Below are 22,566 nucleotides of genomic sequence, written 5' to 3'. Positions count from 1 at the left end.
GGCAAAAGTGGATTTACATAGGTAAATGTACGCAGGAAACATAATGTACAGCGTTAAAAAAAAGAAATAAACAAGTAAATAAATACACTTGGCCACAACACGAGGATGTGTTTTGGATGTGTTAGGATTGCGCTGCCTCACTGAACATTTTGTTCTTATATAACCTCAAACATTAATTGAATTGTGTATACTGATCCCACAATGAATGAAAGTGCTGGCAAAGCATCATGCTTGCGTTTTTCCTCGATCACTGAAGTCACAAAAGGACCGGAAGGATTGACTCAGGCTGACTTTTCCGGACGCATCTCTCACCCAACAAGGTTGACCCGGACAAAGTCCACTTGTAACCATTTATTTATTTCCTTTTTTTTTGCGCTTACGCCTCAGAACACACCGTATAGTCAGCTCCAGCGCCGAACTATACAATCTGCCGATGCTTTTCCCCGCCTGTTAAGGTCACACTGCAAACACAGTGAGCCGGCGCACGTGAGCTAATTGCCACACGTGACTGTCGCACCAGAGAAACAAACAACGCGAAAACTTCCATTGCGTTTCCTCTCCTTGCATCACCGCTTTTACGATTAGCCCTCTTATCTTCCTCGGCGTTCATCGGCAAAAAAGGCATTACTGAGGCGGCCAGTCCCGTACCAGACTGGCCCCGCGTTTTGCACCTTATCAGCCACGCTCTTATCGGTTAGGCACGCGGTCCGGAGCACGGGAAGCGCGCAACGTCCATATCGGCAACGCAAACAGTCGGAGCCGATACCGGAGTTCGGCCGCGAGTCATAGGTGCCCCGAATAGGCGTCAGGAGGGACCCATTGTTGTGTGACCACACGCACGCCCCCCCACGAGTCGCACTCGAGGTGGATAAAAAGCGGGGCGTGCGTCCGAGGTCGGATCAGTGCCGAAGGAACAGTGAACTCTACCTACCTTGCCTGCCTGTCTTGCGAGCGTACGCCACATAACGGAGGAGGACACGATGGCATCCCCACGGGTCGGCGGTCTGTCGCAGGAACTGAAGCCTGCCGATGCAACCGTGCAGGAAATCTGCGAGAAGGTATATGCCTCATTGTCGGCGCCGCGTTTAGTTCATTGATGTCCCGATAGAAGCGGGACGTAAAGTGAAATATTTTTTTTTTTTTTTTTTGCGCAGCGTTATCGTTCTACCGATACCGATTTCCGCCCAACTGCTCATGCGCCTTAAGTTTCGTTCGCTACCTGATCTAGGAAGGAGATAAATTGAAATATTTTAATATGATTACAGTTATTTGGGCATCATGTCCCAAAACCACGAGATGATTATGTGGGTTTCCGTATAGTGGAGGACTCCGGAAATTTCGACCACCTGAGGTCATTTAACGTGCACCTAAATCTAAGTACACGGACCTCGAGCATACATAGAAATGCGGCCGCCGCGGCCGGTATTCGATCCCGCGACCTTCGCGGCGGGTAACTGAAATATTTTAGCACAGTGTTAACGGCGTGCCATATAACCTCTCTAGGGCCCATATTGTGTTCTCCTCTTTTGCCTTGCATTTTCACATAGGGCAGCACAGAGGAAACGAATTTACATTGTCGGGTTTTGCTTACTATAACCATAATGCGATTAGAAAGCGCGCCGTACTTCGAAACACCGAATTTGATGTTGATTACCCGTCCTCCTTTAACGTGAACGAGTCCTATAGTATAGGCGGGTTGGTTCGCACTTCAACCTCATCTATATATGTAGCTGCCGTGGCCGGGAATCCAACCCGCGCACTCCTGCTAAGCAGTGCAACAACTTAGGGGCTACGCCGCCACAGCAAGAAGCATTGAGGAGGGGAAAAAACCAAGAAGGGATACAGAGTATACAAATACCGGCCGGTCGTGTTTCCGGAAATGAAAAGTGTAAACATTAGGCAGAAGCACGCAACAAATGAAAACGAACGCTAATGCAGAAAAAAAAAAGTCAAGCGCTGAGTGAAAGCACTTGCGACCACTTCACACAGTCAACGCGTAGATTACCGAGTCGCCAAACACTGGAGGCGTTAAGTGCGTTAATCTCTACGGTCAATACAACCGCTAAACGCTAAGAATAGTGATGGAGTCAGCGTACGATAAGGAGCGTTTTGTTTACAAAATTCGGCGAGCGCTTGGAGAGTACACATCTTTACAAGTGCGTGGCGGTAAACCTTGACGAATGCGGGCAGCTCTCCAAGTATACGCTTTCAACCGGCCTTTGTGACAGCCATGCTGATGAGATACACAGTTCAGTTGGTCATAGTCATAATAACTATTTGTTAACTTCTTATTTTTCTTACTCTTCTTCTCTATCTTATCTATTAGTCCCGCTTTCCCCCTCCCCACGTGTACACTATTAAAGAAAAAGAAAAATACTTATTTCACTCTTTTTTGTGAGTTCTGACTTATTGCTACGTGTATGACTCTCATTAAAGAGACACGTGAACTCTCTTTAGAGATCATTCTACTCTCGTCGGAGAGTCGTGGGACCCGAGAGAGCGTTGACGTTTCTCTTTAAAGAGAGTCATATGCGTGGCAAGTCGATCAGGACTCCCCGAAGAGAGTAACACATACTCTTTTTTTTTTTTCTTAGAGTGTAGGGTAGCCAGCCGAGCCCTTCATTGGTTAACCTCCCTGCCTTTCCTTTCCGTTTCTCTCTCTCTCTCTCCTCTGTAGTCTCATCATAGACTCTTTCCCTTTTTTCATTCTTTCACACTCTCATTCCCATTGCCAAGTACAGGGGATCGAGCAGAAGAGAGAGAGGGTTGGGGGAGAGAGAGAGAGAAGCGCGAACAGCGCTGCGCGCTGTTTTCATCACGCTCTGACTATTTGTTAGAATGGTCCTTGATTGTATCATGGATGACTCCATAGTTGCTTTTTATTGCCATCCAGGCTAGAACCGCTTGAAAAGAAATGTGAAACAGCAGGGAATGTAGGTGCCACACTGTACGCGTTTCTTTCCATACCCATTGTACATTGTAGCCAACTGGAGGTCTCCTCTGGTCAACCACTCTGTCTTTCCTTTCACCTCTCTCCCTTTCTCTCTCTCTCACTCAATTTGACTCCCTCACCTTTCTTTACAGGTCCGCTCGGACGTTGAGAACAAGCTGGGCCAGACTTTCGCGGAGTTCACGCCCGTCAACTACAAGACTCAGGTCGTGAACGGCACCAACTACTTTATCAAGGTATACGCACATATATATTCGCATGCGCTTGTGCGCACATGGTCATTTCCGTCTTGTGATAGTACAGCAGGCACTATTCAACGACGATGCACGCGTTATTGTGAGCTGCAGCGCGCAGTGCGATGCGTCCGTGGCTATCACACCGTTTCAAAGCAAACAACACGACAGTGGCTCCCCATTTTCTGACATAATACAGCGCATGCCAATATGGTCGGCGGGCGGGACTCGGAGGCAGCGCTTTCAATATGAAATTTCGCGTTATATAATGTGCACTTAGAGCTCAAGTTCCGTATTCAGAACACTTCTCTTTCGTAAGTGTACTCTGCCACTGGCCGCCCTGCTTCGCTAATGGTACATCTAGCGCCAGGATACGGCTGAAATGCTCTCTCACAAATGTGTTTTGTGTAAGACCCTCTTGCGAACACAAGCCGTGCGTTCTTTCTTTCTTTTTAAACAGCCAAGCTATTCTAGCTCGGCGTAATGTGTCGTGACCCAAACTTCGTCATCACCATGAACCGGCACGCGCTCTCTTCTTCCTCTTCATCCTCTTCTGCTTCGCTTCCAGAACACGAGCGCCGATTCGTCCGGCGTACACCGAGGGGGAAGCGCAAAGAGAAGGAGAGATGTGAGGGTGAGGAGGAGGGCGAAGAAGGAAAGAGGAAAAAAAAAACAAAGAGACGGAAAGAAAGAAATATATAAGGAAAGAGAAAATCTCAGCGGAAAAGAAATTCCTCACGAGGTGGCGGGAGTCCAACCCGCGTACCCACGAACCAAAGGCGAGCGTATTAACCACTCGGCTATCCAGGCACGCTGACAGGACATAGCATAGCCTTGTATAGTATTGTATAGCAAGGGGGTGGGGAATGGAAGTGAGCGTGAAGAGGAGAGATGCGATGGTGAGGAGGAGGGGAGAGAGTAAAGCGTAGCACAGAAAGAATGAGAAAAAGAGAGAAAGAAATGCAGAAAGAGAAAGAGAGAGGAACAAGCTAGAAATAGAGAGATAGCGAGACAAAGATAGGAAAGAAAGAGAAAGAAAAACAAAGAGAGAAAGAAAGAAATAGAAATAAACAGAAAAGAGACAGAAAAAAAGAGAGAGACGGGTAAAGAGAGAGAAAATTAAAGACAAACGAAGACGTCCGCCCAGTTCTATAGATGAATATAGAGAAATAGAGAAATATGTTGCCCAGCGAGCGCCGACGGGCCCGTGCTTCGCTGTGCCAAGCTTTGCGCGACTTAATGCAAACTTCCCGAATTTTTTTCTTTTTGTTTTCTTTTTCTCTCTACTCCCAGCCACATCATAAACTGCAATTAGTTGGCCGACCATGAACGGTACCATTAATTCATCTGCATCCATTGTACCGTTACTTACTCTTGCAAACTAAGTTTTTTTTTGTTCTTTCTTTTTTGTCGACCTGATAGCTGGCTTGAACAACTTATATGGTTCAATCAACGATAGAAGAAAAGTAAAACAAGGGGCCCATCTTTGCGTGTGTGTGGGGGGGTGGGTGCGTACGCGCGTGCGTGCGTGCGTGTCAGACGCAACTCTAAGAAGCAGAGGAAAAAATAGGAGGCGTTACTTGTAGTTTTCAATATAAGTGTACTAATTATGAGACAGAGAAAAGGTCAATAAAATGTATTAAAAAAACTCGAAGCCGGTGGGGATCGGGCCTAAAACCTTCGAATTAAGCGAAATAGCCTTAATTAACCGAACTTACAACCTTCGAATTACGTGGTTCAATAACCTTTAATAAACGCATCGTGCTCCCTTCTTGCAGGTTCGCGTTGGCTCCGACCAGTACGTCCATGTCCGGGCCCACAAGAGCTTTCAAGGCGACGTCACCTTCGCCGCAGTCCAGGAAAACAAGTCGCTCGACGACGAAGTGGAGCACTTTGCCTGAGACCCAGTCCAGCAGTTCCAACACCGACTGTGCTCATGAAGTTTGTCTCCGAAGCCATGGACCGAACTTCTTTAGCTCGCGCTGAATCAGTACCTTGCGCCGCGCCATAAAATAAAGGCAACCCGTCGCGGCGTTGCCAACGACACCGCAATGCTAAGACATTTCGTCAATAAATGTGTATGCTAGTCACTCAACTGCGCGCAGTCCGCATGCTATATCGAGAACATGAAACAATGAACTCGCGTGAATAAGAATGTTCTACAAAACAGCGTGTGCCATGTCTTTGTTTATTTGTTTGTTTGTTTGCTTTTTGCAACGTCAGAATGGATTCCGCATGCATTCTCAGGCCCGAAGCGTCAATTGCGCATGCGCAGTTATTCAACGTTATATTAGTTTGCCTTGAGACGCAAAGGAATCTCAAAAGCATGCCGCTTTCCAAGTCGGTTTTCATTATTGACAGCTACTGGTACGTTACTAGTATGCAAATAAACAAATAAATAAATAAATAAATAAATAAATAAATAATAAATAAATAAATAAATAAAATGCAATTAATGCTTAGTCGCTAAGAGCAGCACCTCCACGTATTCGTGGACGAGGTAACTGTCTCCTTGTGTTTGTTGAGGTAAGACCCACTTTCCTTTGCTTGAAATACAAATCTCAACATGTGGCATGGCGCGATGCGTGTATTGCACTGTTGGTGCTAAATCTTGGACAAGTCGTAATGGCGACTAGAGAGTGTACTAAGCGAACAATGAGAGAAAACGCAACCTCCGCGATACCTCTTTTATTTAAAATACTTTTGTTTCTTGCTTATTAGGTTAATTCATCCCATCTCATGCATCTTCCATTTTCGTGTAATTTTGTTGTATTGGAAACAGACTTATTGGACTTGCGACGACACCGCGCGGTCTACCTACAGATCATAACTAATGTCCATTCTCTAGAACGCTGGCGGTATGAATGTGACTAAACCCCTTTCATACACTCCGAAACCCATTTAGCTTGGGGTGTAGGTTTTACGTTAGTTCTTACGTTAACTATATTGGACACTGAAAACAATAGACATTTAATGGACAATGGGTCTCGGGAGGTCATGAATGGGACGCGATAGCGCGAGCGCTAGCGCTACAATGATGGATCTATCATTGTTCCAGAAAAAGATGCTGCAGTTAACAAATGTGCGTGTAGCAAAGTTATGAGGATATATTGCTGGATCATAGAATACTATAATAGCTGCCCAGTATACTTGCTTTAGGACGCTGAAAATGCATGCAGCGCTAAGACATAAGCAAGAAGATGGACAGACGTAGTGTGTGTGTGTGTGTGTGTGTGTGTGTGTGTGTGTGTGTGTGTGTGTGTGTGTGTGTGTGTGTGTGTGTGTGTGTGTGTGTGTGTGTGTGTGTGGTGTGTGTGGTGTGTGTGTGTGTGTGTGTGTGTGTGTGTGTGTGTGTGGTGTGTGTGTGTGTGTGTGTGGTGTGTGTGTGTGTGTGTGTGTGTGTGGGTGTGTGTGTGTGTGTGTGTGTGTGTGTGTGTGTGTGTGTGTGTGTGTGTGTGTGTGTGTGTGTGTGTGTGTGTGTGTGTGTGTGTGTGCGCGCGCGCGCGCGCGCGTTTTAGTGGCTATGTGTTACGTGCAGTGGTTTATCTCCACCCCCCCCCTTCCCGCTTCTTTCCAGAAACCTGCAGAGAGCAGAGCTCTCCGGGTACATTACCCGCAAAAAAAAAATGAAGGTGCAAAAAAAAAAAAGCGAAGCCAGCTCTCTCCAGTGACTGGCTTCTGCATTATTTGCGAAAATAACGACGGTAAAAAAAATTTTTCCCTTTCAAGACTTACATAAACCATTTTTATTGAACATAAAAAAACAACTTAGCAATATAGTAAATGCGTAATTACTATTTCGTTCATTTCATTCAGTTTGTTTTAGAGTGATCATTGAAATTTCTTGTCATAAAAATCAGGACATGCCCACGCAGTGCCTTTCACAAGTGAGTTAGACGGGCTGATCACGATGTAATTGTGTTAGACATAACAACAATTAAGGTAAATGACACAATCAAAGTGGCAACCACGACTATCCTGTGCCACCCACCGCGACTGGTTAGTGGTTAGGCAGTGCACTGAATGACGAGTGCGGGGGTTTGATTGTCGGCCTCTGCAGCCGCATTTCAATTTTACACTAATACGAAAGCACTACAGTGTACTCAGAAGAGACCCCGGAAGTCAGAGTAACTCCAGAGCCCTCCACTGCGGCATTCTCAATAATTAATTCCCTCTATACATTTCTCGAACGTTAAACAACATAATATATTTTGACTAATTAACAGCCTCTTTCATCATACTACACATATCCATGACCATGAAAAAAACGAGCTCTACCGAAACAAGGTCTTGTCTCTTTAGCTTTGCAAGGTCGTGGTCTTTCGAGCCATAACAGCACGAATACAAAGAAAGAAAGAAAGAAAGAAAGAAAGAAAGAAAGAAAGAAAGAAAGAAAGAAAGAAAGAAAGAAAGAAAGAAAGAAAGAAAGAAAGAAAGAAAGAGAAGAGAAAGAAAGAAAGAAAGAAAGAAAGAAAGAAAGAAAGAAAGAAAGAAAGAAAGAAAGAAAGAAAGAAAGAAAGAAAGAAAGAAAGAAAGAAAGAAAGAAAGAAAGAAAGAAAGAAAGAAGTCATTACTCTGAAGAGATACTCGCGCAGCTGCTTTACATATGCCTGCATTACTGCGCAGAGAAAGGCTAACGCTGTTAAATGCGCCTGATGGACAGCCACTTAGAGCACTGCACGGGCCGATTTTTCCGGCCCGGGCCCGGCCCGGCCCGAAAACGCCATGCTCCGGCCCGCCCGAGCCCGGCCCGGTTTTCCTAAATGTGGCCCGTACCCGGCCCGGGCCCGAAAGGTTTGGGCCCGGCCCGGCCCGGCCCGTTTCAGCTAGTTATGCCTTGAGCATAAAGGAGGCACTGTCTAGCCTTCGGTTATTGTGAAGATACCTGCCGCACACAAGATATTTTCTAGATTGTTTTAGGAACTTCAGTGATGGGAATGGCCAAAAGTGTTTTGTATCAGGTTTTGTAGCAGGAAAAATGATGATTTGTAGCAGTTGCCCTCAGTTTTGTAGCAGGTTGCGAAAACGAAAAAAAAAAAAACAGGTCAGATGGCGTTTTAATGCTTTTATTATGCAATAAAATGAAGTATTAAATACAGTGTGCGCATGAGTTCAATGACGGCGCAACTAACGCAAGCTTTAAACAAAGCCTAGCATCACAAATATATGAAGACTGGTTGGCACAAAGACAGCCTCGCCGGTACGACTGCGAGGCTGCGGCACGCAGCGAAAACTGGGAATGAGCCGCAACTGCACTCAGCTCAAACGACAGTGCCACCAGGTAGCGACACCACAGAGTTTCCTACAATACTTACTAGAGGGAACTCTGGCGCTAGTGTCTATGGGAGCTGCAATGCATCGCGCTTCAGCCAGCATGGGAATCATGGGTAGTACACGGATTTGTCTAAACTTCGTTCTTTCGGCTCCGTTTGGCTCCGCGTCGTCTGCATCTGCTTTGTCGCAAAACGAAGTTCAGCAAAAATCAGCAGTTTCACTTCACCACTTTAACTTCTTCAGGCTCACCGATTCAAATCTGGTCCATAGTTCACAACGATCCATTCTTTTATCCGAAAGAAAACCAAAACATAGCAATAAACAAAGCCACAAGTGCGTTCGAAGCCCACAAGCACGAAGACTAGGCAAATCCGTGTACTACCCATCATTCCCATTGTGGCTGAACGATCGCAGCGCCAGAGTTCCCTCTAGGTCATTTTAGGAAACTCTATGACCGACACTACACAGTGACAAGCCCACGCACAACTACAGCCACGTGCCCACGCATTGGATTGTATTGGATTGGCTCTGCCTACGAATGGCACGAGAGGCGGCAGCCTATCTGCCACCTGGTGTTGCTGAAAAATCCCCTTGACGGTGGCCTCCGAGATAAAGCAGCGCATTGCCAGGTAATCTCGGAGGCTATGCGTAGCAGCTTTGGAGCAGTTCTGCTCATTTGTAGCATGGATGTAGCAGCTTTCACGAAATGTAGCAGGTTGGAGCAATGGTGCTCATTTGTAGCATAGATGTAGCAGCTTTAATGAAATGTAGCAGCTTGGAGCAATTGTAGCAGCTTTCCCATCACTGGAACTTCTTTCAGTGTCACAACTTTCACCGGTACTGTGTATACTTTCGGTGAATTACGCGCGTAACACTCTTGCGAAATGATTGCAGGGCAATATAAAATATAATGGAGTCATAGCTGGCTCTTTCATGTACGCACGCAGTGCTAACCACGCAATCTCATTTTTGCATTTCAAAGAACAACTACAAAATATAATACCTGCATAACGTGGAGATAAAAGCATGGCAGACACTTTTAAATTGAGTCTACATCAGCTGCATACGAGCTAGGGCTGTTGAATAAAAGTAGCAAGTCTCCTGCAAACCTCATCTATTGCACAATGCAATGGGGAAAAAAAAAACGTGCTCTATCTGCTTCTGGGAGGAATACGCCAAGCTGGGCAGCGTTACATAAATTAAAGCTGTCGTGTTGACTCCTCGGCAGGCAACTGCACCCAACCTACACTACGTTTTCGTGTTCAAAACAACAAGGTTCTTTGTCCCACCATTCTTCCCCGAGTCACCGCCACCGTCACCGCCACTCGAGGAAACGAGTGTCTGGCGCATCGCCGCTAGTAATGGGAGTCTGGGAGAATCAACAACGGCGTTTGCCCTGGGATAAGAGTCGCTCCGCATCTTGCACTTCAAATGCACGAAAAACAGCTCCTGAGATATTAATGACTCACAAGTCGCGTTGGCCAGTCTACGGGCATGCGAGCGTAGCTGCATACTCGAAATGTTTCCCTAGATACAAACGCGCACATCTTATACACACTAATCTAGGCAGTTTACCGTTGTTTTCCTTACACAGTACCCAAGAAAGTCTTTCACTCACTATAATGGCGGAAACTTATATTAGGCGTTTCTTGAAATCCCATGTAGCATACTGATGGAGCAAAATTGTAGACGTCTTGTACTGTGCAATTTCTATGCACGCCAATGCACTCCAGGTGGTTTAAATTACCCGGAGCCCTCAACGACGGCGTCTCATATAGCCTAGGTGGGTCGCTTCGGGAAGTTAAACCCCACAAAACAAAAAAACAAAGCCACACAACGTACACACGCAATTATACCTATACGTATGAGACCCGGGCCTAATACGGGCCTGCCTCAGGCCCGAGCCCGACCCGAGCCCGAAGACCAAGGGCCCGAGCCCGGCCCGGGCCCGATCCAAGAACCCCTTACCCGGCCCGGCCCGGCCCGCGGGCCGGCCCGGGCCCGTGCAGTGCTCTACGAGCCACTCACTGACTAGAACAAAAGCTTTCAGTCGAGTGCCCACAACGGACGTCTTCGCTAAAGGCCTCTACTATGTTTTACATCATCTCTGTGATGAGAGATTTACGTTCGTCTAGAGTTCTCTCTCCCCGTTCATTTCTCTTTACATCCCTTTCCTCTATTCGCCAAAGAAGGGTAGCAAACCGGATTCCTTTCTCGTTAAGCCTCCCTGGTTTCCTTCTCTGTAGTAATGATATTGTTTCACTAAAGTATCAGATGTGCTCGCTGCAGCACCGCATATATTGTCATTTATATGCAAATGATGAAGACTTCCCAATTTATACCAAAGGAGATGGAATTTATAACATCGCGTCGCTGTTGCATTATAACTTTTAAACAATCGTGTACCATCAATAAAAGTACCTGTAAGTAGTGATCGCGCGGATAACAATCGCGGGCTCTATGTGATACCTAAATTGATGGTCCGTGTGAAGAAAATACTTATTTTGTATCACATACATGTCACGAGAAAGGATGCAGGCATTAACGGGGCACCAAGAGCGGTGTGCACGTGAGCTTTAGCCAACAACTGAAATTTCGCACATATTTATAAAGTGTTTTCATCAAATGTCGATCCTGTTACACAAGGCATCCAGCACGTGTTCGAAACCATGAATATGCTGCACTCATCCGAAAAATCAAGCACAAAACCTAAGAAAACATGCACATAATAAGGTACCGATGGAAGTTATTTTGAGAAAAGCACAAACCTGAGTGTAAAGCAGTGTTTTTTTAAAAGCATGAAGCCATGAAGCAATATTCTTTACATTATAAGGCCTGGTGCAATGTCTCCCTTACGTGAACTTACGCAGTAAGTATGGCAATCAGATTGGCTGGCGAATACACGAATGAATGAAACGATGAGTGAGTGAGTGAGTGAGTGAGTGAGTGAGTGAGTGAGTGAGTGAGTGAGTGAGTGAGTGAGTGAGTGAGTGAGTGAGTGAGTGAGTGAGTGAGTGAGTGAGCGAGCGAGCGAGCGAGTGAGTGAGTGAGTGAGTTAGTTAGTTAGTTAGTTAGTTAGTTAGTTAGTTAGTTAGTTAGTTAGTTAGTTAGTTAGTTAGTTAGTTAGTTAGTTAGTTAGTTAGTTAGTTAGTTAGTTAGTTACGCGTACGTGTTTGTACGAACAATCGCACCGCAAATGTAGTGCAGTCATTGAAATCTAAATTTGCAGGCGATGCTAAAGACTGCAAAGCATCCCCAACATGTATCCTAAATTCGTACTACGCGCTTAGTTGTCCATTAAAAAAAGAAAAAAGAAATAACGCGAAGTTATCCACTGTAGCTTAACTGACCTCCCATGTGGTGCTGTGGTGTCATCTATCGGCGTCCCGTCCCGTTGAATGCTGCGAATTATTACGGATGACCGCCAAGCGGCAGCACACGCGTCCTAGGCACTTAAGATATTGGTCACGAGGTGGCAGCACCATACCGTTCGTTTCAATGGGCAGCTTTCCAAGCACGCCGAAGAATGGGTGACGTACGAGTCACGAGAACTGAGTCATCGTAGCAGCGCGCGCGATTAGTGAGTTGTCACAGTTTAAAGCTCGCTGCTTTGTGCTTTGTATAGCTCCAAAATCCAATCGAGTTGATCATGCCTCTCTGTGGTGGACTCTCGGAGGAAGTTAAGGACGCTGATGACACAGTCAGGGAGATTTGCGAAAAGGTATAATTTCGTTTCTTTTTGTTAAGTAGGAAGCTGCAGGCGGTGGGCGTGATTGTTTGTTTACACCATTGATTCTGACCGCAGGTTCGCGCGGAAGTGGAGGCGAAGCTGGAAAAGTGCTTTCCGGAGTTTACGCCTGTGAAGTATCGCACGCAGCTGGTGAACGGCATCAACTATTTTGTAAAGGTTGGTGCCACGTACTTCGCGTGTGTTGGAGCGCAAGTTGCTCAAGCATGTTTTGCGACGCGGCATGGCGTGCTCACCAATCAAAACTTTTCCGGTGCATCGACATGTACGCGTAGTATTAAGAATCGACCGTTGTACCGTATGCATTCTGCTTTTGTGCGTTGTTAATTTACATTCGTGATCGCCACATGACGAAGAGTGGCGGTACAGTATGAGGTCGGCATCCCTCGATGGGGCGTTGCCGGTGTTGCACTCCGCTACTGATTCGGCGCGTTTATGCGCATACATGTGTCGCGATTTTACCTGGCCAGCCCCTGCACTGAGAAACTGGCGTTTCTGTATTAGCGAACGCTCGTTAAATGATACAACAGGTATCTACGAACCTAAAAAAAAAGAAAGTATTCTTAAGTGTTGAAGGAAGCACGTTTACGTGCTCAGTGAAGAAACTCACCGTCTCTGCATGTTGTAAAAACAACTTTCCTTTCTTTTGAATAAACGTAAGTAATGATTCTAATGAAGCCATCACGCTCTGTGTGATTAGGTTGTTGTACTGTCTTCCATTCCGACACGCGCTATTTGAAACCCGCTTCACGGGTGCTGCTTCACGGATGACTGCAAGCGGACTGTACATTACATTACCATTTTATTTTTTTAACTTCTTTCAGTTTGCTATTTATGTTTTTTCTTTACTTGTTCAGTTTTGATTCTGGGTAACTTTTTTTTTTTCGCTGCATAATTTATAGAAATGGAGCAGTCGAAGTGATATCACTTTGGCTTCTCCATTAACCTCTTCACTGCAAGCCAGTTAATTCAGAACAGAATATGACTAATAAGTTCCTCGTGCATCCGATATTTCAGAAGGAGAAAAACTATTTTACGTAGTCATGCCCACGTGAGCTCCGTGTGAACAGGATTTATAGAAGTACGACGCATTATATTGTATATACAAGCGTTCTCACGTGCTTCTGACGAGTGCGCGCGCGCGCGTTGCTGAGGGCGTCGCGGCGATCGTGACAAATGCCACCTGGCCCGGCGAGTGACGCCAAGCGTGCCATTGTTATTAATGCGCTAGCATTAAGTGTGCAAAAGTGGCAAAAAGCTTTGTGCAACCGCGGTGAAGTCGAAGGTAAAGGCATAGAGGTGATGTATGGAATATATATAAAAAGAGGTGAATGAAGGTGTTACCTTACCTGAACTGATAGTATAAATGTGGTTCGTTTATCGGGTCTTGCGTCCAAGAGAGACTCGGGCTATGAGAGACGCTGTAGTGGAAGGCGTCGGATAAGTTTGACTGCCTGGGGTTCTTTAAAGGGACATTAAAGATCAAAACGATTTTTCTCATACTAGTAAACTACTCTTTCACGATAACGAGAACACCACGCTTGCTGCAAGAAGACTAAGCGAGAAAACGCGCAAAAGCGAAATATGGGTGGCGCCGCCACCTTGAAGTTTCCGCGCCTTTCGCCGTGACTGGCCGTGACGTCACATGTTTTGACGGCGCCTACTAGGGACTACGTAGCTCCTAATTGGTAAAAAATGAAGTACATTGTCCTCTGAGGGCGCCGTAGACTTAACATACCAAGTTTGAGGTAATTTTGTTGAGCCAATGGCGCCAAAATACGATATACTTTGAAATCCGGGACGTCACACGATTTCGGCGCGAAGTTTAAAAATGAAACTTTGAACTTGATTTGCTCCTCTATTAATCAACCTAGATGGCGAAATTAACGACATAGAGTTCTCTGAACACAATTTATCGATCTAAACTGATTCATTGTTTCTTTTTAGTGTCCCTTTAACGTCCACTGACATCGCATAGTACACGAGTCTCTTAGCATTTTGCCTCCATCGAAATGCGTCCGCTGTAACCACTAGAGCACCGAGGCGGCTAAGATAGTTTAAAGGTATCAGGGCAGATGAAAGCAAATAACTTCTTAAGCTCGAAATTTGGAATTCAAAGGTAGCACTACATGTGAGATATATGTAACTAAAACAAAAATTAAATATAAGTAAGCATTACCGAACGTAATTAAAGGAAGTTACTATAAAGAACAGCTAAGTGACCTGCGAAGCTGTGTCCTGCGGCGTAATGTTCCTCGCGATTGCTGCTAAATTGCCAATGAACTTTTTAAGCATCTTCGTGCACTTTTTTTTTTTTTCCTCTTTCAGGTTCACGTAGGTGATAACCAGCACATCCACGTCCGTGCACACAAGGCTTTCCAGGGCGAGATAACGTTCTCAGCTGTGCAGGAAGGGAAGACCTTGGAAGATCCGCTCGAGCATTTCCAGTGACGGCTACGGCCAACAGTTGCCCTTTACGTATGTGAGGAAATAAAGGAACAAATTTTACGCGATATACTGTTGCGGACGTACTTACTCAACTAATCATTTTGCGAGTCTAAGCGGACACTTCAACTAATATTATATGAAGCAAGGAACCGCGTACAGTAGTCTGGTATAATGACATAACGCATCTGCTGACTCGGGCGCCTCACTGTGGGCACATTATTACACAACACAGTGGATTAACGGGTGGATCCAGAGGGGGTAATCCGGGTGTCCTTAAGCCCCATGTTTAATTTTTCGACGTATAAGGCGAGTACGGACGTTGAACCTCATACTCAGCTTTATCTATGTCTTTCCATTGAGATGCATGCAACTTCGTCACTCCCTCGTCGCAGGTGCATCCCAGCGCGTTGCGTTGACGTGTCTAGATGTGCACCAGCCCGCTGCCGGAGGGAGGACATGTGCGCTCATTGGCCGACACGACATAAAAGCTTGGAAATGTACTTTATTACAAATATAGTTGGAAGAATAACTATTAAATGCACCAGAATAGAAGTCCAAAGTAGCCAGACAGTAGCCATGAGGCGTCATGCGTTTGACGCCAGTGAGCCCACTACCTCCCTTCTAGTTTCCATGGAGCCAATCTGAAATTTTCCTCGACAGACAGGGTCGTAAAGTAGCCAATTCTGCGCAAAGCAGCTACCAACGGCAACCCTGGCAATGCTGTTGAAGAGGAAAGTGGGATGGGGTATTGTCCCAAGGAAAGTTTAAATGACACCGCGAAACGTGAGAGTGAGCCATATCAGCATGTGGGTGCTTTTTCATGTCTCTATTCATTGACGAGGAGCCACTTTAGCAGGGATTTAAACCTGCAATACTACACCCGAGACCTGTTGCCCTGCTGGGCCCCGTATGACCGTCAAGCCAAGACGACTAGGGATGTGTACACACCCTTGCACCACCCCCCTCCACCAGGAGGATCCCCCACCACGAAAATTATCCCACAACATCGCAGGCCCCCACTCCCATCTTATAAAAAGGCATTCCCCATTCACCATTTGTATTATGGTAACAACTTTCTAAAATCGATATTCGGGGTAAACTCCTGCACGACGGTGAACTCCTCGCGCATCTTGTCACACTGATCAGTGTTATGTGCTAACAATGAATTTGCACACATTTGACGTAAATAACATGGGCGGATTCAGAGGGAAGTACATGGGCAGATGTCCTGACCCCCTCCTTAATTTTTGACTGGATAACCCGAGTATAGGCCGTCAATACCCATAAAAAAAAAGGGAGGGGGGAGATGTATAAGGGACAGTTTGATAGCGTTAGCCATCAGACTTCTCATAAGCGGACTTCCCCTACAGATAATGTCTGCATCCGCCCCTGGTACGGAACCGTAAGGATCACTTTATCGGTGACACGCCGAAGCTTTCCCAAAGGAATGCCGCCAGACCGCGTTTGTTCCGGTGCTCGAGAAGCAGCGGACCGGCAGTGCTGAAAGCACGGTCGAAGGATCGCCGCACGACAACACATTGTTCTTGAAGTGCTACAAGAAACTCTCCCACGATAGGTTTTATCGCAACCGGAACCTAGGGAACGCGTAAGAAGTATCAGTCCACACTTTCGATACAGCCTTATCACCTTTTCCTCAGGCTAGCACAGCCGACAATGCAGCGTATACGGTAGCGACTTGGCGCCAGCACATCCTGAAGCTCAAGTACCTGATGACCCCCCCCCCCCTCGGGCATGCGTGAAATGTGCAGACGAATTAGCATCAACTGTGGTATTCAGACAATTTTTCACTCTGTACCCTGCCCGCAAAGTAATGTTCATTGGAGCGCGTCTGCGCGTGTCTTCTCCCATAGACTTTCAAGTCCCGACATCTGCAAAGTTCAAATCGTTACAAAACGTTGGCGTAGCAAGAGGGAAACTGAACGCAACTATCGGTTTTTAAAAATACGAGCGCGTAACTTAAACAGGGACTTCGAGAGACAAGTCCCTGTTTAAGTTACGCGCTCGTATTTTTACGTATCATGAATCACCAACTCGCCGAATCAGCCATTTTATCAGTTTTTGTGACCAACTTTTTCAGGTTGTTCACATCCATAGCCAAACCACCCTCTAGCCTACCGTTATTCATCTTTATATCCTTCCACCTTTTATTCTACCTCTAGCTTTCAAACCTTTTTTTTTTTTTCATTCTACCTCCGCAGCCACACCCAGAACTCTGTCTTGCTATTACTACTATGCTCCTGGATGCTAAATGACGGCACTAATTTTTTTTTCCAGCTTTTTGTTTCGCAGATAGCGACACGACTACCTCTATAAACAAACATGTCAAGTGTGACAAGGCCGGCTTTGACAAGCATTGGTCTACTTATCGAAATGTCTCTCCGAGGCATCTCGTCCCTGTTTATACAACTTCTATTATTAAGGCGAAACCTTTATATGCCTCATGAGATGGGTCAGATGGGGAAGAAAAGCCGGCATGAGGTACAATGAAGCACATGAGCAGACACTTCGTCATGCAGCGTTCACGTGACTAAAACAATTTTACCAAAAAGTGGCGTTCGGACAACTCGGCCTAAAGTCACAGGACCACCTGTGGGCCTCAATCCACGTGGCGCACGAGCTGAGCGTTCATTTCATCTTTGCGGCATTAGCGCGCTTATAAAATTAAAAAAAAACGCCACTCACGTGACTAGTTTCATTTTTGAGAAAGTGTGAAACTGAGGCCATAAAGAAGACAAAAAGAAAACGATCCCCTGTCCCAGCAGACATCATGGAAGGCTTCCGTGGAGCGGTGCCAGCCGCTTGGGGAGTAAGAAAAAGCGGTGGTCACGTGACCTCGCTTACCGACGTCTACGGGAGCAAAAAAACATACAATAGCAAGTGAAAACATGACTGTGTATATATATGATGATCAAGCAAACTACACAAATTAGAGAAAGTGACGTTAAAGGGACACTAAAGGCAAATATTAAGTCGACATTGATTGTTGAAATAACGGTCCAGAAACCTAGTAGTGCTACTTTTGTGCCAAGGAAGTGCTTATTTTGAAATAAAATCACGTTTTGGTGGTCCGCATCGCGTTAGCGCACTTCAAATCACCCGGCTGAAAGCGGTCTTTCTGACGTCACTGTTGCCTAGCCCAACGTTGCCCGCCTTTACTGCGCGGCCGCTGACACTAGTAGCAGCAGAGCGAAAGTAAGCGTGAGCCACAGCAGCAACAACGGCCATCGAAGCCATCGAAGCCATCGAAGCTTGCCGCAATCGCCGCAATTCATGTCGACGGTGAACCTGACAAGGAAACATTGGCTCGCGACGCTGGGCTCCAATTCATCGACTTACCGATGCAGCAGCATGCCGATGAAAGCGGTATGCTGCTGAGGGCTCGTAGTGCCGGCGTCGTTGCGTACTACGATAGCAGCCTCAGCAGCGACTCTACACACGCGCAGTTCCCCATGGCACGCCCGTAGACGGGGGGGGGGGGGGGGGGGGCTCTCCGAAATTTTGGTGAAGTAGGTGCTTTTTACCAAAAATAAATAATGCAAATAGGTGTTTTTCTAAAATAGTCAAGGTTTTCAACAAGTGCCCCCCCCCCCCCCCCCCCGCGAGAAAAATCCTGGCTACGGGCCTGCCCCATGGAAACGCCAAAGAGGTTCTTTTTTCCATGAATCAAACAGAAAAGAAAAAGCAACATTTTATTACGTCTCTTGATGCACTGAAGGTCCTTTTTTTATTGCAGCTAGTTTGATTACTAGTGACTAATTGTAGTCGCACGCTCTCACGTCATCGGGATCATTTCTAAAATGTCCCAATCGTGGCGCAGGTCGTTGGCTACATTTAGCTTAATTTCTCGTAACTAAGGCACTGCTGTTCATAATATTGCTGTTTTAGATGTTGTCATACATTGGGCTCTCACTTTGACATAAATTGTTATTTGCCTTTAGTGTCCCTTTAACTTGTGAACAGTGAACGTCGATATAAAGCGCATCAAAACACAGCCACAGTAGATGGCTTTCACGTTCAAGTTGTCTCAGGTGAATGCATAAGTGACTCCGTGATTTTTGCACAATGTGTTTTCCACTATCTGCTCTCACCATTACGTGCAACATGGGAAGGGGATATGAAGATTTGATTCTCACGAGTCTAAGCAAGAAAGCCATCATAGAGCTTAAACAAGTTCTGTGTGGTACCCCAGAGAGTGGCATAACAGCCTCGCATCAGTTTTTTTTTTTTTAATTTTCTTCCTCCATGAATTCATGTGCACATGATAATTTGGCATGTTCCCCACAGCTATAACGCACAACTTAAAGGGCCCCTAAACCACTTGAAAGGCTTTTGGTGTAGTGCGAAAAGAAACACGGACATGAGAAGGCACACAGGAACACCACACAGCGCTGTGTGGTGTTCCTGTGTGCCTTCTCGTGTCCGTGTTTCTTTTCGCGCTACACCAAAAGCCTTTCAAATGAGTAACCAACAAGCCCACATTGCAACCCTAAACCACCTCCGATATTAGGGAGTTTTAGCTTGTAACGTATACTTCTTTACGTTACCGTTACCGGATTACGTTTACCGTTTTACCGGAACTCGAGTTTTAGTAAAGTTTTTTAGCTGCCCAAACGTAAACCTTTACGTACGTACGTAAACCTTTACGTTTGCCCAAACCACTAAATGGTGATGATAACTACATTTAAACTACATTTAATTTAGATAATATTGAATTACGCTGCGGCAAAATCATAAGAGAGGTTTTTAGAGTATGCAGTATCCCGGTATACAGGGTTGCCGTTGGGTAGATTTGAAAAGGAGCCAGAATTCAAGCTAAAAGTAGCCAAAGTAACCAGGTCTTTTAATCTTATCGCCAAACTTGTAGCCAAATGGCAGAAAAGCGGTATTATGAAAAGAGGTTTTATCATTGAACAATATATAATACCATTTTGTGTCAGCAATAAAATAGCATACGAGCACAGTTATTTTCTCCTTCAAGCTTGGTCTTCAAGCTGAAAGCAAGTTGCAAATAAATGAACATATTATAAGTTCCGTGCACCTGTACACATTTTATATAGAATAGATATAGTAATTGCCAGAGAGACAGTAAGATTGAAACATTCCAGCCGACCAGTCAGTAGGAATACTAATGGTAGAAGAAGGTTGTGCTTGAAGTCTGCGACTTCAAGCACGACCAGCTTCAAGCAGCGATATCCGCTTGAAGATGACCGGTCCAGCTTCATTTTGTAGCGGATCTCTGTGTCTGTCAAGTTCAGCCGAAAACACGCGCCGTGCATCAGCACTACAAAACTGGCTCGTAGCGTCAGCATCGATGGCAGGCAGCGTGAACAGCGTGCTAGGCACCCGTTTGCCAACATGCGCGCAACTTCGTCAGTTTATCTTAGCCAAAAGGCGTACTTAAATTTCATCTTTAATTTATTTGTAAGTTATATTTCCAATTTCTTAATTTTTATTTAAATTCATAAAACCACCGAATTCATGGCCTATCCCCCATAGTGGGTGTGAGACACTGACTGGGCGAACAAGAACTTCATCATTCCGTCTCGGCAGACGCACCGCGCGTTGCGTTCAGGTGCCTCGATGAGCACCAGACTCATGGCGGGACTATATACACGCGCTTACACTGGATGACGCGTCAGAAAAGCTTGGAAACAAAGGGTAGTCGTCAGGCTTGCTTGGTATTTTATCTGCAGATAATGAGAAAAATGGCTACTGAATGCGCTAAAATAGAGGTTCAAAGTAGCCAGAAAGTAGCCATGGCGCCAACCTGAAATTTTTGTCGCCAGACTGGGTCGTAAAGTAGCCAATTTGGCGCAAAGTAGCCACCATCGGCAACCCTGCCGGTATAAGCGAAGGGGTGTAGCAATACCAGGTTACCGGGCGATGGTGTCGACATCTTGTGACGCTTCTCGCAATCACAATCATGAACACGTTTGTTTTCGCTTAGTGTTCCTGAGGGGAAAAAATGATTAAAAAGGCAACTCATTCGTAATAATGCCGCTTCAAGGCATTTACATTGGTAGTAGAATGCCCGATGTTTCTGCAATAACAATTTTGTGCTCGCCTGGTACACCTTGGCCCCGCTAGATGGCGCCACCTATCCAGCCTGCCAGCGTCTTGCTTTAGTCCTCTCACGTTTGCGGATTCGGTATCCTATACGTCGCTCTAGCTGCTCTAGCCTCGGTAATCCGGCTGAAATAAGGTGATCGTAAGTGGCGCTCGTACTTCGGCTTATTTTGACTCGGCGGCTGGAGTCTCCGCGAAGCGGATATCGCGAGTAGCCACGAACGACGGTGGATTTGCGAGATAGGGCCGTAAACGTAAAGCCTATCCGGCGAGTAGTTTACGTTCCGTAAACGTTCGCGCATGCGCAGATTCCATCTGGTATCCGGTAACACGGTAACGTAAAGAAGTATGCGTTACAAGCTAAAACTCCCTATTTTTTTAACAGTCCACGTAAACACGTGCATGTGTTCAGAATACCGTCACAATCAACAATGCCAAGCACAGCAGTGCTATGAGCCCGCGGGCACGCCACAAAAATAAGGAACAATCCCATGCTCCTCCCTAGGAATTGCCCACATTCCCAGAGTTGGTTGCGATGCCACCAGCTGCATCTGGTCATGTAAGCAGTAGCAAGAACCTGTCTGCTAGCAGGTACGTGTGCTCCCTGTTCTCCTTCCCTGCACGGTGAGGAGCACTCGGCCACGAGGAGAGAAGAACCAATGAACAGAGCGAAGGAAAGAGTGAAACGAGTGAAGGCCGCATTTCGATCATCAAATGCGTGTAACTCCACTATTACGGCACTATTTTGAAAAATTTTCATGGCTGTGTGTTTGTTGTTGACTTCATGCACAACTACACTCAAACCTCATGATGACAAAGTCATCTGCCACGAAAATACCTTCGTTATATCCGAAAATTCGTTATAAACGTTTATTTGTAACACCATGACAAGACTATTCTTCATTTACTTTGTTATAACCGATAATTCGTTATATCCGTGTTCACTATATCGAGGTTTAAGTGTACTACAACACAACTTGCAACTAAATTTCAACGTCTAGGTGGTTTAGGGGCTCTAACATTTTCATATATAGGAAAGCATGTAAACTGTGTAGTAACAACTGTATGCAGCTCACGGTAGTAAAAAAAAATCCCCCAGGCATCGTTTTTTCAGTAGCAGCTTGATCACTTCAGTTCTTATGCAAAAACGGCAAGCATTTCCAAGTAGCTTATGTTTATTACGCGTAAAAATGTGTGCACCATACAGGAGCCATCACAGTACCACACAGCCCCCAACATGGTTGTTGCCACAAGCTCGTGCCTGAATGCCCAAATACAATTTGCTGGTCGATAGTGAACAAGGGGAAGCATGCTGAAGTTACCCACAAACCAAACCTAACGACAGTCAGCAAATTATACACAAAAGGGAAAGCATAAAAGTGAGTGGAATGTGAGAGACTAAATTACGAGAAGAAACTGTTATGGCAAGTCAGCTGGCAAAAGAAATTTGTGCAGTGTGCTTCGCGCAGTGAAAAAAAAAATTATTTTATGTTCAGTTACCTTCATCTTGTGATGTCAACTGATTGTTATCAGTTGACATCACACAACGTGTGTCCACCTGCACTGGCAAAAGTTATGTCCCATTAAAAAACTTTCATTGCATTCTTTAATATCTTTGCCTGAAAAGACTGCTAATACCCAGTGAAGTTAAAGCAAAAACAAAAAAACAAGACAGATATATCAAAGCCGCTACCCAAGCATTCAACGTGTGACTATTTACGGCGGGCCTATTCAAAGGGATCGCAAGTTCCGGGATATTCCACAATGGCTTGCTTGTCAGTGCAATTCGCAGTAGCGGTGAGCAAACACATGAAAAATTTAGCTGC

At 45.6% G+C, this 22,566-nt stretch overlaps 2 protein-coding genes across 2 annotated transcripts; both read left to right on the top strand.

Moving 5' to 3' along the window:
* Window positions 1–830: 830 nt before the first annotated feature.
* On the top strand, window positions 831–5,196 carry LOC119396242 (cystatin-A2). The gene is made up of 3 exons (XM_037663367.2): window positions 831–1,058; window positions 3,085–3,186; window positions 4,962–5,196. The coding sequence occupies exons 1-3, from the start codon at window positions 981–983 to the stop codon at window positions 5,082–5,084; spliced, it is 303 nt and encodes a 100-aa protein (XP_037519295.1). The 5' UTR covers window positions 831–980; the 3' UTR covers window positions 5,085–5,196.
* Window positions 5,197–11,957: 6,761 nt separating this feature from the next.
* On the top strand, window positions 11,958–14,718 carry LOC119396243 (cystatin-B). The gene is made up of 3 exons (XM_037663369.2): window positions 11,958–12,178; window positions 12,263–12,364; window positions 14,534–14,718. The coding sequence occupies exons 1-3, from the start codon at window positions 12,107–12,109 to the stop codon at window positions 14,654–14,656; spliced, it is 297 nt and encodes a 98-aa protein (XP_037519297.1). The 5' UTR covers window positions 11,958–12,106; the 3' UTR covers window positions 14,657–14,718.
* The last annotated feature ends 7,848 nt before the right edge of the window (window positions 14,719–22,566 follow it).

The sequence above is a fragment of the Rhipicephalus sanguineus genome, chromosome 6 (assembly GCF_013339695.2).
Source record: "Rhipicephalus sanguineus isolate Rsan-2018 chromosome 6, BIME_Rsan_1.4, whole genome shotgun sequence".
NCBI classification, from domain to species: Eukaryota; Metazoa; Arthropoda; class Arachnida; order Ixodida; family Ixodidae; genus Rhipicephalus; species Rhipicephalus sanguineus.
Note: the sequence above shows the minus strand (reverse complement) of the source record. Positions and strands in the feature narration are given on the sequence as shown.